The 17,796-nt window shown below is 31.0% G+C and overlaps 1 protein-coding gene across 1 annotated transcript; it reads left to right on the top strand.

The window, feature by feature from the left end:
• The first annotated feature begins 10,731 nt into the window (after positions 1-10,731).
• On the top strand, positions 10,732-16,465 carry LOC125872173 (probable boron transporter 2). The gene is made up of 12 exons (XM_049552870.1): positions 10,732-12,022; positions 12,191-12,273; positions 12,362-12,554; positions 12,623-12,761; positions 13,232-13,397; positions 13,597-13,763; positions 13,880-14,053; positions 14,138-14,233; positions 14,563-14,700; positions 14,778-15,097; positions 15,443-15,713; positions 15,927-16,465. The coding sequence occupies exons 1-12, from the start codon at positions 11,919-11,921 to the stop codon at positions 16,221-16,223; spliced, it is 2,148 nt and encodes a 715-aa protein (XP_049408827.1). The 5' UTR covers positions 10,732-11,918; the 3' UTR covers positions 16,224-16,465.
• The last annotated feature ends 1,331 nt before the right edge of the window (positions 16,466-17,796 follow it).

Genomic DNA, 17,796 nt, shown 5'->3' with positions numbered 1-17,796 from the left:
GTTAATTATTTAAAGGAAAACTAAGCAAATACCCCATAAAAGTAAAATAATTACAAATATATACTCCTTTACATTCATACCTCATTAAATAATTACACTATATATCTCCTCTCCCAACTAGTTTCGCTTAACTGGTACTAAATCAGTATCATGTACTGTATTGGTATCATTGATGCTGATAATTTCGCTTAATTCATACTAAATTAGTCTATATATATTGTATTGATATCATTAAGGTTTCTTGTTCAGAAATTACTCATTAGTCAATGATACTATAAGAGTATATATACTATATACTCTTATAGTATCATTGACTAATGAGTAATATGACTTATATAATGAGTGTACATGAAGTATTTACTGACTGTACATAGATTATACACTGACTCTTCAATCACCGCCAACTCAAAATCTCCTCTAAATAATTTCAAATTTTAAATATGAAATTCTCTCGATATTTTGAATCTTTTAATATATAATTGCTCGACGAAAAAAGAAGAGGAAGAAGGAGGAGGAGGGAGCAAGGGGGGCCGATGAAGATGTCAACTAGCAGCAATAGGGAAGCCGTTCGTCAAGTTTTGTAACTAAAAAAGTGTTGAATGATCACATTATATAGTAAGTGACTTTTTTTTATATATATATTTTAAATAGGCTATTTTTTTATATACAAAATTTAACCTAATAGACATTTCATTTAATTTGCCGGTTATTTATCCTTTGAAGCACAAAACAATCAAAAGAAACCAAAACATCCAATCAAGATGTTAGGTTTCATGCATCATAATTATAAACTTTTAGTACTATGTATACATACACAATTAATTATATATATTGAGGATTAGGTATGAAATGAACAAGATTTGTAATGCTTATCTTGTTCATCTTCTTAGCTTAAAAATTAAAGTTATCTCATCAAAAGAGGGAGACAAACCCATAATGGTCACTTCAAAATCTCATTACTGCATTGTTTTTTAAGGTAAAGAATCTCCTATCTATGAAGAAATTAAATAACACAAAGTAGGGGTTGTGGGTTTCTAGGCAGTTTGGCTTCGATATGAATATTTTGATTTAGATTTTCAGTTTTTGAATTAAAAAAATAAATAAATTCAAAATATATTTATATTATAAAGGAGAAACATAAATAAGGTGATGTGGCGCCTCTATATGACCTCCATTTTTTTTTTCTCCTTTCTGAGATTTTTTTTCTTAATTCTTTTCATTAAATATTTTATTTATTAAATAAAAAAAACAATCATATTTACTATTCTAATTTAATCTAATGAGTTACAAAAAACCTCCATCTATTCATATTCTCTACTTAAATAACATGTCTCTTCAACTTATTCTTATGGATTATCAAATCTTTAAATTACAATCATACATGGAGATGTTGAATATTCATTTTTTTTTTCTCATTCTTTCTTTTTATTAGTGTAGTGTTTTTCTCATTCTTTCTTTTTAATAGTGTAGTTTTTTTTCTCTTTTAAAAAAAATAAAAATTATTCTTCATCTTTTCCGTAAGAAATCATAGACAAGATAGATACGTTCTTCACTTTGATGAAGATCATAGATATGTTCTTCACTTTGATGAAGATCAAAGATATATTCTTCAAAGATTCATTATAAAGAGATGTTCACATTAATTTAATGCAAGATCATCAAAATGAAGTTTAATTATGTTGAAAGATTCATTATAAAGAGATGTTCACATTAATTTAATACAAGATCATCAAAATGAAGAAGGAAGTTTAATTATGTTGAAAGATTCATTATAAAGAGATGTTCACATTAATTTAATACAAGATCATCAAAATGAAGAAGGAAGTTTAATTATGTTGAAAGATTCATCAAGAGAGATGATCATATTAGTATAAAGTTTGAATGCTTTCAATATTTTAAAGATTCATTAATGTATTGTTTTGATTTCAATATTCTAAAATTTTGTCATGCTTGAAAGTATATTATCTATGATACATTTTTTTTATAGCTATTACATATTGTTGTACTTAAAAATCTCATAGAGAAATGAAGTTGCACCTCTCTTTGGACAAAGATTCTATTTATCTTTTTTCCACAATTTTTCATATTTTTCTATATACTTATTATTGTACAAAAAATAAATATATCAATTACTACTCCTCTATTTATTGTTATACTTAAATGTCTGAAAATTTTTTTACACTCATTATTATCTTTGTTACAAAAAATTAAAAGTCTCAATATTTACTACTTTAATATTTCAAGATATTTGTCTATTTTTTTATTGTATTTTTTTTCCTCTTTCACTTTTGTTAAACACGATGGAGTAGTACAAAAAGAGAAGAAGTTGATTTGCATGCTGTCCTAATAAAACTTAAACACCCAACAAATGTTGAATAGTTCATGAGTTTTTTTTGGTCTTCATTATTTTATTTTTTCCTTCTTTTATTTATTTTAAAATTCTTATCTCCATAACTTATACCTAATTGAACTTTTACTTTAATTAATATTATTAACTCTTTTTCTTTAAATTTTTATATTCATAACCCCCAACTATTTAATTTCAAAATTTAAGATACCTAATGATATTAATTTCTTCAATTTTGTCTATATAAATTCATATATTTTTTTTCATTAGATTCCTACTCAATATTATTATTTTATTCCATATTTGAAATAGTGATATTCTATATTATTGTTATAGTATCAGATTTATACTTTAGTTTGACTCCATGAAAAGATTCTTGGATATGGATAGAAGGGTTGCCTAATAAGCATTGATTATATGATTTTTTTATCATCTTTGTTTTATTGATTAAGGACTTGACAAAATTATGTTGTTATTTTTCTCTTTTTACTTACTTTTTCATATGTTCTCTCTATATTTTTTAAAATTTAGGTTCTTATAAATTTTTTAATTTTACTAAATTACATTTTCATTTAGGCTCAAATTAGTTATTTGTAACTTTGTCAGAACACAACTAACTACGCTAATAGACGTTTAAATTTTATTACTCATGGCTCAAAAAAATGTATATTAAGTATTGAAATACGGAATTGTTAGGTATTTTTTTATGGTGAAGAACCATTTAAATTTGTTCGTTTCTTCTACTTCTAATGAATCACCATAATAATATAAGATATATACGAAAAATTAGCAATAGAGGTTTATTTAGATGATAATGAAAAATAGAGAATAATAATTATATAGAAGATGATAATAAGAGAAAAAACAAGGACAAAGAAAGGATTAAATATCGAAGAAGAAATGAAGCAAAAATATTTATCTCTATTTCCTCCTATTTTTAGTTTCATCATTTATTTTTCTGAACTAAAAAAAGATTCATCGAATAGTAAATTTATCATTTGACAAAAATAAGAAAAAAAATCAAGTCCTTAAATATGTTTATCCGAATTTTATGTATTAACATCATAGTGTATGAATTTTTTTCTTAATAAATTAGTCCTTTATTTTTGAAAAACATTTGATAATAAAAATATAATTCACTTGAAACTCTAATTCTACAAAAATATTTGTATTGTAATTTTATCATTTTTTTTATTTCTATAATTGATTTTTTATTTTTTGTATCATAATTATTTTCTAAAATAAATTTACATATATATTTCATAACTGCGCGAAGCGCGGCCAAATTTCCTAGTTCCAAATAAGTTTGGATTGGATCAATTTCGTTATTTTCGATTTTTGGGTTTTAGCCTATAATAATTTCTCACTTGAACCCTCCATAATCATCCAAATAAAATGTTTATTTAAGCAGTACTGTAACAATTATCAAGTTATAAGTTCTTATTAACAGAGTTAAATCATGTTTGATATATATATATATATATTATATTCAAAGTCAACCACTACTCAATATTAATATAAACTTTATGTGATTTAAACAATAAATATACGCGCTTCCTTAAGGACCTAGTGCCACAACTGCCCTAATAATATATTTATTACCGCTAAAAACTATTTTTATTGCGATGATAGTCTAATAATATATGAATTAACTGTTGAGTTTAAAAATGATTAAGGTATCATGCAGAAGCTTATAATTGCAAATCATATGATTGATAAATTAGATCATAACAACTTATAATAAAATTCAAATTATTAACGGGCCAAAACTCTAACATTAACAGCTAGCTAGCATTGATGCATATGAAGTTATATGAACTATATAATATTCATTTTCTCCATACATATGTGCTTCTGGAAGGATGGTGCAAAGTCAAAAGAGGATAATTAATCAATTTTGTTGGCATTAAAAATCTAAACTGCTGATGCATTAACAATAGAAAATATCACATGAGCCTTCAATGTCTTTTCTCATTATTATCATGACTATATATTATTTACTATATAAATAATTGGACTTACAAACCGCCCGCTGACTCTAAGTGGTTATAATCAATCATATACATATAAGTACTACGAGTATATAATTAGAAATAATTCACACTTTAATTTATATATTTTTAATATATAGTAAGTAGATTATTGTTATTACTTGTTTGCACATGCATGTTGGTTGAGAATTGCAATCATCAATTCAATGAACCATATTTGGATCGAAAAATCAACTCTTTACGTTAAATTAAGGTTTGACAACATCACCTCATTAATGATTTTTTTTCAAAATAGAGTAACGATCACTCATGAACTATCAGAAATTATCTAGTGAAGTTGTATATGTTTTTTTTTTTTTTTTGTAACAGAAAAATTACTTAACTATGCTTGTAGCACTCAGAAGGTCATAATTAACCTGCCTAATACCTTTGTTATCCTCTAAATTGTCAACTTTTGTCATAGTGTTAAAATAGGTTTTTTGAAAAATGCGACAAAGGTTGATAATTTAGAGGATAAATTAATTAGGTATTTGATTGATTGAGTGATCTTGCAAATACTATATGCATAGTTAATTGACTTTTTTGTTACAAATAAAAGAAATAATGCGTTAAGATCATTAATATCATATAGTTGAGTAAATATTTGAAAACGATAAGATGTAGAAATAGTTAGGATTATTTAGCGGTGTCAGTGACTTGAGTATGAGACGATTTTTTGTAAAATTAATATTTACTTTGGATTATTTTTAAGAAACATTGATATAGTGTATTAATATATAATGTTTTGTTTATAAAATAATATCACTCCCATTTTACACGCCTAAAAATGAAATATATTGGCGAAAGACTAATAGAGAAAAGGAAATTAATTTGAACAACTTTTGGGTTGTGGATTTCCAATCATGTTTGGTATATTTGTATAGAGTCGATTAAATTTCGATTCATGTATTGTAGGGTCTATTTTTTGGAGTGACACTCTTAACAAAACTTTTTTTTTCCATGCCTTGAAGCTCGAATTTGAAAGATCTGATTAATCATGGAAAGATCTCAACCATTTCATCACAATCCAGATTAATACGTTTTTGTTTGTTAAATATGCATGAATATTTAAATTATGCATAGGTGCATGACGTTATGGGCTAAACTCATAGTAAGGTAACTTTTTGAAGTAGTTATGCAATTGACGCAAACACTTGCATAGGTTTTGAGAAATTAATATTATTATAAGCCAATGAAATGAAGATGAACCTTGAATTTTTTGTCAAATAGCCTTTTAGTAATATGACTTATTCACCGAAAGAAAAATATAATTGGGATTGATTTAATTAACCAACAAAGGAGGCTAATAAGTATTAAAGACACGTAAATTACTACTTTCATGAGAGATAAACCCTAGCTAGGGTTAAATATATCTCCTTTATATATTTCAATCATGGAGGTATAGTAGACTTCAATTATATAATTTTGTAGGACCAAAAACTGAACTGACTGTTTGGTGATTATTGTGTACTTGGCCAATGTAAAATAAGAAAATGAAATATTAAAAGCTTAAAAAGAATAATATATTTAATGTAATTCCATAAGTTAGGACAAGCGTACGCAGACCTTACTCTTAGCTTGTAGAAATAACGAGGTTGTTTTTGAAAGACTCTCGGCTCAAATATTAGTTAAGAAAAAGAAAATATATACGATAGTGAAGAAAATATTTTATTAAAATGGTACATAGCATACCAAAAAAGAACAATGAGAACGGCGAAATAATGTGCTAACTAAAACATAATAAACAATAGGTGATAACAAATAACAAAAGCAAGAGACTATTACATGTATTAGTTAAGAAAAAGAAAATAAATACTACGATAGGTACAATGTTGCCAGACCCCACCAAGCCTAATCTAACCAAAAAGCGAGACAAAACTCTATGTACTTCTAGAAAACATGAAATTATCTACAAAATCTATCAGTAATCACGAGGTAATCTGTCGCTAACTAACTCCAAACTAATTGGATTTGCTTATAATATGTCGCTAAATGAAATTAGCAGGTAATTATTGATGTTTAGTTATTAAATTTTATCTATCGCTAGAGTTTTGTTTTCTAGTAGCCTATATAAACCTTCTATTCAAATTCTCGACTTACTATATCCTTTCATTTAAGGTCATATCTTTAGTAGGCTAAAATTACACTACGCCTTATTTAATCCTAATTGGGACAAAGAGAGTAATTAATTAAATATCTTTTTAAAATTTGGGGGTGCAATGACTTAAAAAGATTGACAATATTAATTGATCAAGATGGAATAACAAATTAATGGTCAACACCATGACTCATGAGAGTAAAAAAGAACTGTAGCTAATGGAAGTGGTGTGCTAGTGGCGTTATTAAGAAGATAGCATGATAGGCAGATCTCTTTGATAACACATAATAAATTAATACTATATAGTATATATCAATTTTTAAATATATATTGATGATCTTCCACTAGAAAATAAAAGAAGATATATTAAATGAAATAAATTAAACTTTAAGTACATGCTGGCATTAACGAAAAGTGTTAATTAGGTGCCTTTTAAATGTAGCAAAAAAAAAAGAGGGGAATCTCTAATTAATTAGGTAATCCCACTTTAACTTTTTTTTTTTTTTTGTATGAGGGCCTTTTTCTTTTACATGCATTTGAAAGCTCTTCAAAAAAAACCTTCATCATGCAATCCTAGGTTTGTTTTCTCATTAAACTTGCATAATTAAGATCTAATCATGATTATTTTGTGTATTTTTATAGAAAAGGGACAAATTACATGATAATTAGAAATGATATTATAATTAAGGGAAGGTTTGGGGGCGTAGGGGGGGGGGGGGGGGGAAGAGACGGGAAAAATATTAGTTGACCTAATACATTTAAAAGTATTGTCTATCACTCTATTGGCTTAAAATGCGTGCTTTGCTGTACGCACAGCCTCCCTTCTATTCATTTTAGTTATCGCGTTTTAATTCTATACGTCTTTGTAAAAAAGGTCACTAGAATTATGACTTGTTTCAATTGAGTATCGAAACGCATGATAAAATATTATATAAGATATCTTCAATCAGTGACAGAGACATAATTTTCATCAAGGGTGTTCATATTTAGGACAAGTAAAAAAATAAACCTTGCTGGTGAGATTATAAAGATTGGAATGTCACTTTTATTCTCTTAGAAAACCGAAACTAAAAAAAAGTTAAACAAAACGCCTTAGTCTGAGCTCAAACCCAGGCCATTGAGGTGACTTTGTTCTCTAAAAAACAAAACTATTTTTTAAAAAAACAAAACGTCTTTGCCTAGGCCCGAACCCAATGCCCTTGAAATAACCCTAACCATTGACCTATCTTTATTTAGCATGTCAAGATTGTTCAACAAATAGTATATATCCAAAAATTTGATATTTAACATATATACTTGCAAAAAATTTTCGACGAAGGTTGTTCATCTGACCACCCATACTAAGGTGTGGCTCTACCCCTGCCTTCAATTGACGTGCATATTCTCAAGTATTTATTATATAAACAAGTCAACCACTTAAAATATGTCATTATTTAATTATAAATAGCATCTTAAAATATGTCATTGTTTAATAATAAATAACATCAATTAGAAGAGGTTTTGCGGCTTATTGAGTTTAATACATGTAATTAAAAAAATGATCATATTTTAAATGATTAATTTATTGAAAAAAAAATAATTAACTTATTTATATAATAGACACCTAACGCACAAATTATTTTTCCAAAATTTTTAAAAACCTATAATAACACTTAACATGAGTTATTGATCAAGGTCATAACAGGTATGCAAAATTCTTAGGAAAGATGTACATTTAATTATTTAAAGCTCAGTTACAATAATATTGACTCCTAAATGTGATTGACAACCTAGGTAGTGTTTTTCTATAATAATAAATAAAATAAATGTCCCGTCGGTGCTTTTTTTTTTTTTTGTTTTCTCTATTAAAAAAAAGGGTAATGAAGGTGGACAAATTGATGAATTTCAGAAATACTAACTTAGATTTTTAGCTAACTAAATCTTACGTCAATTAGCTGGCTATAAAGTGCCATAACTTGTTCTTAAGGCATTATTCATTATATTTTTGTACTAAAATACAATTATTCTCTCTAAATGGCAAAAATGACAATATCTTCATTTTCGTTTGTGTTATTTAGTATGATGTGAAGTGTTCCTAGTTCGGTAATATTAACAAGTAAATTTCACTTTCATTCAATTCAACTTTTTAAATATATGTCATGAATTACATTAATAAGGTACTTGCTTTAGTCTGAATCGTTGTGATTTTTTTTTATAGTTCAAAATAAGTAAATTATTCGAAGTCCAAGAGATATTTAATTAATTACTCTCTTTGTCCCAACTAGGATTAAATAAGGCGTAGTGTAATTTTAGCTTACTAAAGATATGACCTTAAATGAAAGGATATAGTAGGTTGAGAATTTGGATAGAAGGTTTATATAGGCTACTAGAAAACAAAACTCTAGCGATAGATAAAATTTAATAACTAAACATCAATAATTACATGCTAATATCATTTAGCGACATATTATAAGCAAATCCAATTAGTTTGGATTTACTCTTTAGTTAATGAGGTTCTCAACTACATCACATTTTTTAGGTGAATAGTTGAAAAATAATCAAAAAGATAACGGTGAAAAGTAATCGTTAATTTATGTTCTTAAATATTTTTCTCAAAAATTATGTCATACTCCAACAGTTCACTTAATATATGGATTAGAGGATTAGGGGGTGGAGTAACAACTTAACAGCCAAAATACTCTTTTTCACATTACTTTCCAATTTTTTTGCATTAAATTAAGCAAGATTAATTAGCTAAAGTAGTTAGATGAAGTTTAAAGGAGGAGTGTTGTTAATTAAAGGTGAGTTTGTGGTTGTGTTTTAGTCTCAGCCTTTTTAGCAATCCCTTTCCTATTCATGAAATAAGCTTTTCAGTTGAACACTGTTTTTGTCTCCCTCTACTATCTCTCTACACTACAATCTCCTAACTACACATTATTATCTCCTTTCACTTTTACAAAAAGAACTCTAAAATAGTTAATTATGATTAAAATAATTTATAGTCCCACAAGTTGGGCTTAGGATGAATGAAGTATACGCAAATCTTATTTCTATTTTTATAAGGTAAAGAGGTTATTTTTTATAGATATGATTTGACAAAAATGTAAGAATAAATAGTTGTGGTAAAAATATTTAAAATAATCAAATTAAAAAAAATAAAATAATAATAATCGTGACAAATCCAAAAATAAGATAATGCTAATATAATAATAATAATAATAATAATAATAATAATAATAATAATAATAATAACAACACTAGAAAGGGAACAAGTAGGTGTACATTGCTTTACCACTGGGAAGAGAGAACACCCGAGTATGTACTAACTATCTATCTTAATTCTCGACTTCGAGGCTCTCCTATATGGGGACATGTCTTTGGTGAACGGAAGATATTAAGTCAAGCCATGTTAAATCACATCTTCACAATTCATTTTTGATTTAGTCAACCTCTCATACCTCTACCTTTTCTCATACATACTCACGAAGACAGACGTGTTTCACATGTCTAAGCTATTTCAATCTCGCTTCATACATCTTGTCGACCATGGAGGACACATCGAACTTGCCCCGTATATTCTTGTTCCTATTCTTGTCTTTTCTAATATACCCACACATTCACTTAAGCATCGCCATTTCAGCCACCTTATCTTCTAAATGTGTGAGTTCTTATCTGACCAATACTTTACACTATACAACATAGTCGGTCGTCTAGTAATCACTTTATAGAACTCACCTTTAAGTCTCATAAGGGGCACATACTTATTACATAGTATACTAGATGCGAGTTTCACTTTCATCCATCTCACTTCACTACTATGAGCGATATCCTCATCAATCTCCCCATTTTCTTAAAATTCAAAATACTTTGAAACTTTCTCTTCTGAAGATAAGTTGTATATCAATTCTTAGTTCTTCATATGCCTTTTGTAATACGACACTAAACTTATACTCCATATACTCTATTTTAATCATACTCAGCCTAAATCCTTTTGAGCAAGGCGGATCCACACTAGGTAAGGTGTCAAGTGACACTCCTTCGTTAGTTCTAAGTTAAAAGTTTAGTCTAATGGTTAAGACGTTGTGAAAATTCTTTGAGGTCGTGTGTGTTCTAATCCTATTAGCCTCATAATTATACTTTATAATGACACCCCTTAATGATAATCTTGGTCTTGGTCTCGCTCGTGAGTTAAATATTATTTAAAAAAACACACTAATAGTTTCACTCACCAAATAACTACTAGTTCCTTTTTTTTTCTATTTTATTTCAATCACTTGTTTGTTGGTTTGTAAAAAAATCTGGAGTTATTTATAGTGACTCACCTCTCACTTTGTTCAAGCAAATAATCCCTCAACCGTAGAGAAGCTTACTTCCATCAGAACTTCCATCAGCAACCCACCCACCCCCATTCCTTCTCCATATCTGCATTGAGTTTTCTTGGTACATTTTGTTAACTCCCTATTCAATTTCTTCTGTTACTTTGTTCTATTGACTCATGTAAACTGGTTATTGCTCTGCTCAAATAACTAACTTTCTTGCCTAATTGCTCTTCAAGGGTTCTAATTCTGAGTAATGTAATAGTAAAAAGCTACTATCTTTGGTACCCCTTTTGTTTAAATCATTCATTTTCAACTTCTTGATAATGGGTTCTCGTTAAATCTCTTGATTATTGCTTTCTTGATATACCCATTTGGTTGAACTTGCTTTAAACCACTAAAAATCACTTTTTTCTATAAATGGGGTCTCGCTAAATTCGTGATTCTTGGTATTTTTGTCACCAAATAGCTTTGTCAGATAGCAATAAAGTTCTGACATGTAACTGAAAATTAGATCCCTGTTTGCCCTTTGTTCTTGTTGAAGTGCATTTTGGTGGCAACTTGTATTCTCTATTTATACATGTAATGGATCTAGAGCTTTTCGGAGTCAATCGTTAATTCGAGATCTTTGTAGATGGAGTACTTCATTTCCTTTCGTTAAGGCTTGATTTTTTATATCAGTTATGGCTTTACTCCGTTAAATTTATATGAGTTGTGGTCCTATGGAATTCAAATAGGCTTGTTTGGAGGTCTTTGACATATCTCTAGACATATAGTATTCATTGCTAACTGATTCTTTTGTTCTATACTAACTTGTATTCTTTGTAAATCTGTTAATATGTAGAGTTAGATATATAACATCTTATTTTATGGACCTTAATGAAGGTCAGTATACAGTTAACTTAAATGAATCAGCCAATAATCTGTTTTATCCTAAACACTCTAGTCATGATCAAGTAGGTGTTGTTGTCTTCCTGCCCAAAGTTTTTTTCCCTTTGCCTATGCAAGTCTAGTTGAGTTTGATATTGGCCTCTCGAGTCCCTTCGATTCTGTTTTAGTTTGTTGTCCTTCGAGTTTTCTTATCTGTCAAAACGAAACAAAAAAGAACGAAATTTCCACCCTTCATTTCGGACAAATTTTGAGTGATCATGGAAGAAACATTTGTTCCCCTACGTGGAATCAAGAATGATCTCAAGGGGAGATTGTTATGCTACAAGCAAGACTGGACTGGTGGTCTCCATGCTGGTATCAGGTTAGCTGAAGTGCAACTTAATTATCAATGATTTGCACTTGGAAAAGCTTTCTTTTTCAGTTAAATTGGACTATTAACAGTGTAGTGCATAAGTAGTACTAGTAAATTATTTTGTTCTCTTTACTTTTTTTTGGATGCATAAAAGTTGTCTATCATATTCTGTTGCAGGATCTTAGCTCCAACGACCTACATTTTCTTTGCATCAGCAATTCCAGTTATTTCATTTGGGGAGCAACTGGAAAGAAGCACCGGTTAGATTTGATCTTTTCCTCCTGTATCCGCTATTTCTTATTGATAGTTTAGTCACTGAGATGTCGTGTCTGTCAAATGTTATCTCAGATGGAAGTATAACTGCGGTGCAGACTCTTGTTTCAACAGCACTTTGTGGTGTAATCCATTCCATTCTTGGTGGACAACCACTCCTTATACTAGGAGTAGCTGAGCCAACTGTCTTGATGTACACTTTCATGTTCAACTTTGCGAAAGATCGGAAGGATTTGGGTCCGAATCTCTTTCTAGCCTGGACAGGATGGTAACTTCTGAGCACTCTCAAACTCCTCCTAGCTTCATCATCACCCTTTCTAACATGTTTATGTGCAGGGTTTGTGTTTGGACCGCCTTTCTGCTTTTCTTGCTAGCCGTTCTGGGGGCGTGCTCCATAATAAACAGATTTACACGTCTGGCTGGTGAATTATTTGGCATGCTCATAGCAATGCTCTTTATGCAAGAGGCTATTAAGGTAACCAAACTTGAATATGTTGTATGATCCTAGTTTTCCGTCAATCTCCTGATCAGGAAAAACAAATTGAAAGCAATGCAGAGTGCATCAAACCAACATAATCACAAAGAACATAAAAATAAAATCTTAGTTCTGCTATTGTTTTTTCTCAGAAAGTAGCAGCCGACTTCCGTTCACTATAATGGAAGCTTTATCTTTGTGAAGCTCTTAGCTAAATAACCAAAAAATCTTATGAAGTTAATGTCTTTTTTGAACTATTTTCAGTATTTGGTGAGGTTTGGAAGACCAATTCCCTTTTAGCATCAGTAAAGCCAGTTATGGCCCATTTCTAGAGTTTTTCCACAATTGGCTGGTTTGCACCAAAGACAGGGTTTTCCACCAATTTGTACAATTGTCAAACATATTGGGACAATATTCTTAGAATTAGCATAATGCTTTTCTAAATTTCAATGCTCGTCGCAAAAATGCAGGGTTTGGTGGAGGAGTTTGGCATACCTCAAAGAGAAAATCCTCGTCAGGCTGCATTCTCACCTTCTTGGCGCTTTGGAAATGGAATGTTTGCACTAGTTTTATCTTTCGGGCTTCTTCTTACTGCACTGAGGAGCCGTAAAGCTAGATCCTGGCGCTATGGATCAGGTTTATAATTCTGTATAACTATGTGAATATTACTGATAACAGAATGAAATTTTATCGTCTTAAAAACATATTATTCTTAATATCTAATATAGTTTGTTGGTAAGACACTTTCTAATAATCATCAATTTAGAATGGTCATTTCCTGTTGAAACTAAGAAGGTAATTTTTTAATTTGCTGACACTTCAATGTTGTTCGAAGGCTGGTTTCGAGGATTTATTGCTGACTATGGTGTCCCACTAATGGTGCTCGTTTGGACGGCTGTATCTTACATACCAGCCCGTGATGTTCCACAAGGGATACCACGGAGGCTTTTCAGCCCCAATCCATGGTCACCTGGAGCTTACTCAAATTGGACAGTTATCAAGGTGCTTTTCTAAAAAAATCTGTAGTATTTGATCAATCTCAAGATCATGGATTTAAGATTTGAGATATTGATATCCAATCTTGCATATTTTAAAACTCAAGATGATGCGTTTTACAGGAAATGATGAATGTTCCTCCTCTATATATTGTCGGAGCATTTATCCCAGCCACAATGATTGCTGTCCTTTACTATTTCGATCACAGTGTTGCATCTCAACTTTCCCAACAAAAAGAGTTCAATCTAAAGAAACCTTCCTCGTATCATTATGACCTCCTTCTTTTGGGCTTCTTGGTATGCTGTTGACTCTGGCTTTCTTGTTTGTTGACGTCAATTTTACATTATAAGAGTACATTAATTACGTTTTATGTTCATTAGGTCATAATATGCGGTCTTCTTGGCATTCCTCCTTCAAATGGAGTCATTCCACAATCTCCAATGCACACAAAAAGCTTGGCCACTCTGAAACATCAGGTACTGAAATTATCTCTCAATATAGAAGTCTACACAGTTCTCCACAAATTCTAACCTTGAATTGAAAGTTTACTTTCTTGTTGAATAATGCAAGTCCAAACACCAGCTTCCTAGGCACATGTGAAATCTTAATTATTCTTATTTTTTTATTGAAGAGTAAGGAAAAAAGGATCATGTAATCAAAAACCACATGATGGGCCCAGAATGGAAAAAGCTTTTTAGTTTATCAAGTATTTGTTTTCTCCTGCTTTCTTGGTAAATTTAGGATGATCAGTCTAATTTTCTTATGTCAGAGAGTATTCTAATTTTCTCACTTCTATTTGAAACAGCTTTTACGGAATAAACTTGCATCAACAGCGAGAAAAAGCATTGATAAAAATGCAAATCTTGGCCAATTGTATAGGAGCATGCAGGAGGCTTACAATGAGATGCAGACTCCCCTTGTGTATCAAACTCCTTCTGGCCTGGTAAATAGCGAGTCATTTCCAAATGGCAACGATTAAGATAGTTAAAATGCTTATTGTTACAGTGTTCCTTCAAACAGGGGTTGAAAGAGCTAAAAGAGACCACAGTTCAACGGGCATCGAGTACCGGGTACATAGATGCACCAGTTGATGAGACAGTCTTTGATGTGGATAAGGATATTGATGAGCTCTTACCAGTAGAAGTCAAAGAACAGCGTCTAAGTAATCTCCTTCAGGCGTTAATGGTTGGTGCTTGTGTGGCTGCTATGCCTATCTTGAAAAGGATTCCTTCTTCTGTTCTCTGGGGATACTTTGCTTTCATGGCAATAGAGAGCTTGCCAGGAAATCAGTTTTGGGAGAGGATATTATTGCTTTTCACTGCACCAGGTAGAAGATACAAGTAAGTCACTGCCCAATGCTCCAATCATATCTCAGTCCCTACTCTACCTACCGTCTTTTTTGTTCTAATATTGTTTCATAAGTTATAAGTGTGCATGTCGGATCACATCCCAGAGAGAGGTCTAAAGTAATTTAGACTGATTAGAATCTTTAAAAAAGAGATGACTTCTTAGTGAACTAAAAGCTTACTTTTCTGAAAGACCTTTAAGAGTTAGAATCTTTCCTCATTTTCACCATGACCTCTTACAGTTTCCCGCGAGGTTCTTACATTATACATATAGAATGTAGTCAGTTTTGTCTCTGATATCGCTTCTGGTATACCTTTCCTAATCTGCACATTTATCAGGGTCTTGGAAGATAATCATGCAACATTTGTCGAGACGGTACCTTTCAAGACAATTGCCTGGTTCACCTTGTTTCAGACAGTTTATTTGCTCCTATGTTTCGGCATCACATGGATACCAATAGCTGGTGTTCTTTTTCCTTTGTTGATCATGCTTCTAGTCCCAGTGCGCCAGTATTTGCTTCCCAAATTTTTCAAAGGAGCACATTTACAAGATCTAGACGCTGCAGAATATGAAGAAGCCCCTGCAATAGCATACAACATGTCCTATGGAGTAAGTTGTCAAAAGCCTTCCTACATCTTTCAGCATTTAAAAAGAAATTCTCTTTTTATCCTCATCAGTCTTAAATAACGCTCACCACTAACCATTGATCAGAATATGAAATTTGGCCTAGGAAAGTAGTGAATGAAAAAGTTTTAGACGGAAATGTATGATAGCAACTGTCCTGATGGTGTCTTCTTAATCCTATGATTTATGCACTTGCAGGATCAAGAACCAGCCTGCATTGATGGTGGTGAGCTTCTTGATGATATGATCACAAGAAGCCGTGGGGAAATCCGGCGCTCATGCAGCCCAAGAGTAACGAGTTCAACTCCCACCTCCCTTGAGGAAATCAAGTCAACACACAGCCCACAGCTATCTCAAAGGGCTTATAGTCCAAGAATCAATGTACTAAGAGGAGAAAGAAGCCCCAGATATGGCAAGGGACTTGAAATAAAGCAAACTCCCAGCCCTCAGCCATCTAAACTTGGTCAAAATGATCGCGGTCCGTCTTCCACCTAGTATTAACAAATATTGTTGTGAAATTAGAGTCTCTAGTTGTTCTCGAGAGGTTTTGTCTAAGTCTAAGTATGTGATTAATCTTTTCCTAGGCATCTGTGTTTCCTTGTTTTGTGTGTCTTACTGGTCTTTAACAATGTATACTGTTTTATTTGTGTTGTATTCTTGTATGCAAATCAAAATACTCTGGGCAGAGGATAGACAAACCATTATATCAATTAATAAAAGAGTGAAAATTTTCTTAAGTACAGCTGCTTTTGTCAAAGCTTTTCAACTACTAGCTTTTAACAGTTCTTCTGTTACTGCATTTTGTTTCATCTGCATCTGCATTGATCTTTTATTGCAATCTGCACAGACAAAGTTAACTCTGGACTTTTATTTATGTTGGTCCTTCAAATAACACTGAAGTTTATCATGTCACCTTTTCCACTCATCACCTACACTGCTTAGCTTCTTTAACACCAGGCCTCGATTGGTGGGTGGGATAAGGATAATAATTTCGAGATGTCCAGAATATCTTTGTCTATCTCATTCTACCAACCAAACGACCCCAAAGGTTAATCAGATAAGTATAATAATGACAAGCTAGGCTAACTTTATGTAACTTGTCCAATTGGTTAAGGGGGTGCACAACCTAGTGGAATGTATACAAGTCCTTCCACTCTATCTGCAGCTTGTTAATTATTATTCTAATATGTTAAAAGCAACCAAGTATCTTGTCAAATCTTAATGGAGACAAAAAATATGAAATAATGGCTGATATTTTTCCATTTGTCTAAATTTTGGAGGACAACATTACTTGGAGGATTAGTTTAAGGCCAGCGTGCAAGTTGAACGGGACACCCTTTTATTAAAAAGAAAAAAGCAAAAGAGCATCGAAGTATCTTGCCTACCTAACTCCATATAAAACTTTGAGGGAGATAAAGATTTTATGACCACTTTTGGATGTCATAAAACAGATGTCTTAAACCTGATTTTGTAATTGGTCTTTTTCATTATCAGATCTTTGTGAATTATTTTATCTCTCTGTCAATTAAAGCAATTGCAGGATTTTAAAACTCAAGAGAATATAAAATAAGTATATGCTTACAATTGAATCATGATGTCAAGATACTGAGCATTCCATTTTGGTGTCAAAATCAACATGCAAAAAAAGGAGATTAGATTAGGTATACTTACTATGACACTATTGATTAAATGAGATAGAGATGGGGATAATACTTGCGCAGAGGATGTGATGAGATGAATAAAAGTTCTTCAAACTTTAATCAGAAATTTAGACTTCGAGATAAAAACAATACTAATAAAAAGTGTCTCGGTGAATTTGAATTGGTCGGAACCCAATGCAATAGCAACGTGACTAGATATATATACAGATGCATACTATGTGTTTGTATATGAGTTAACATGAAAAAATAAAAAGGCAATTCGACAAGAATGACTTTGAGGTCAGACGTTTTGAATTAATAACACTACACTTCAATTTGTGTTTAACAAGTTGCCCCAGTGTCAGATCACAAAATTAAATTAACCAAAGAGATCAACTTGGTACAAGTCATAATCTTGATAAATTAGG

This window comes from Solanum stenotomum, chromosome 8, assembly GCF_019186545.1.
Source record: "Solanum stenotomum isolate F172 chromosome 8, ASM1918654v1, whole genome shotgun sequence".
NCBI lineage: Eukaryota > Viridiplantae > Streptophyta > Magnoliopsida > Solanales > Solanaceae > Solanum > Solanum stenotomum.
Note: the sequence above shows the minus strand (reverse complement) of the source record. Positions and strands in the feature narration are given on the sequence as shown.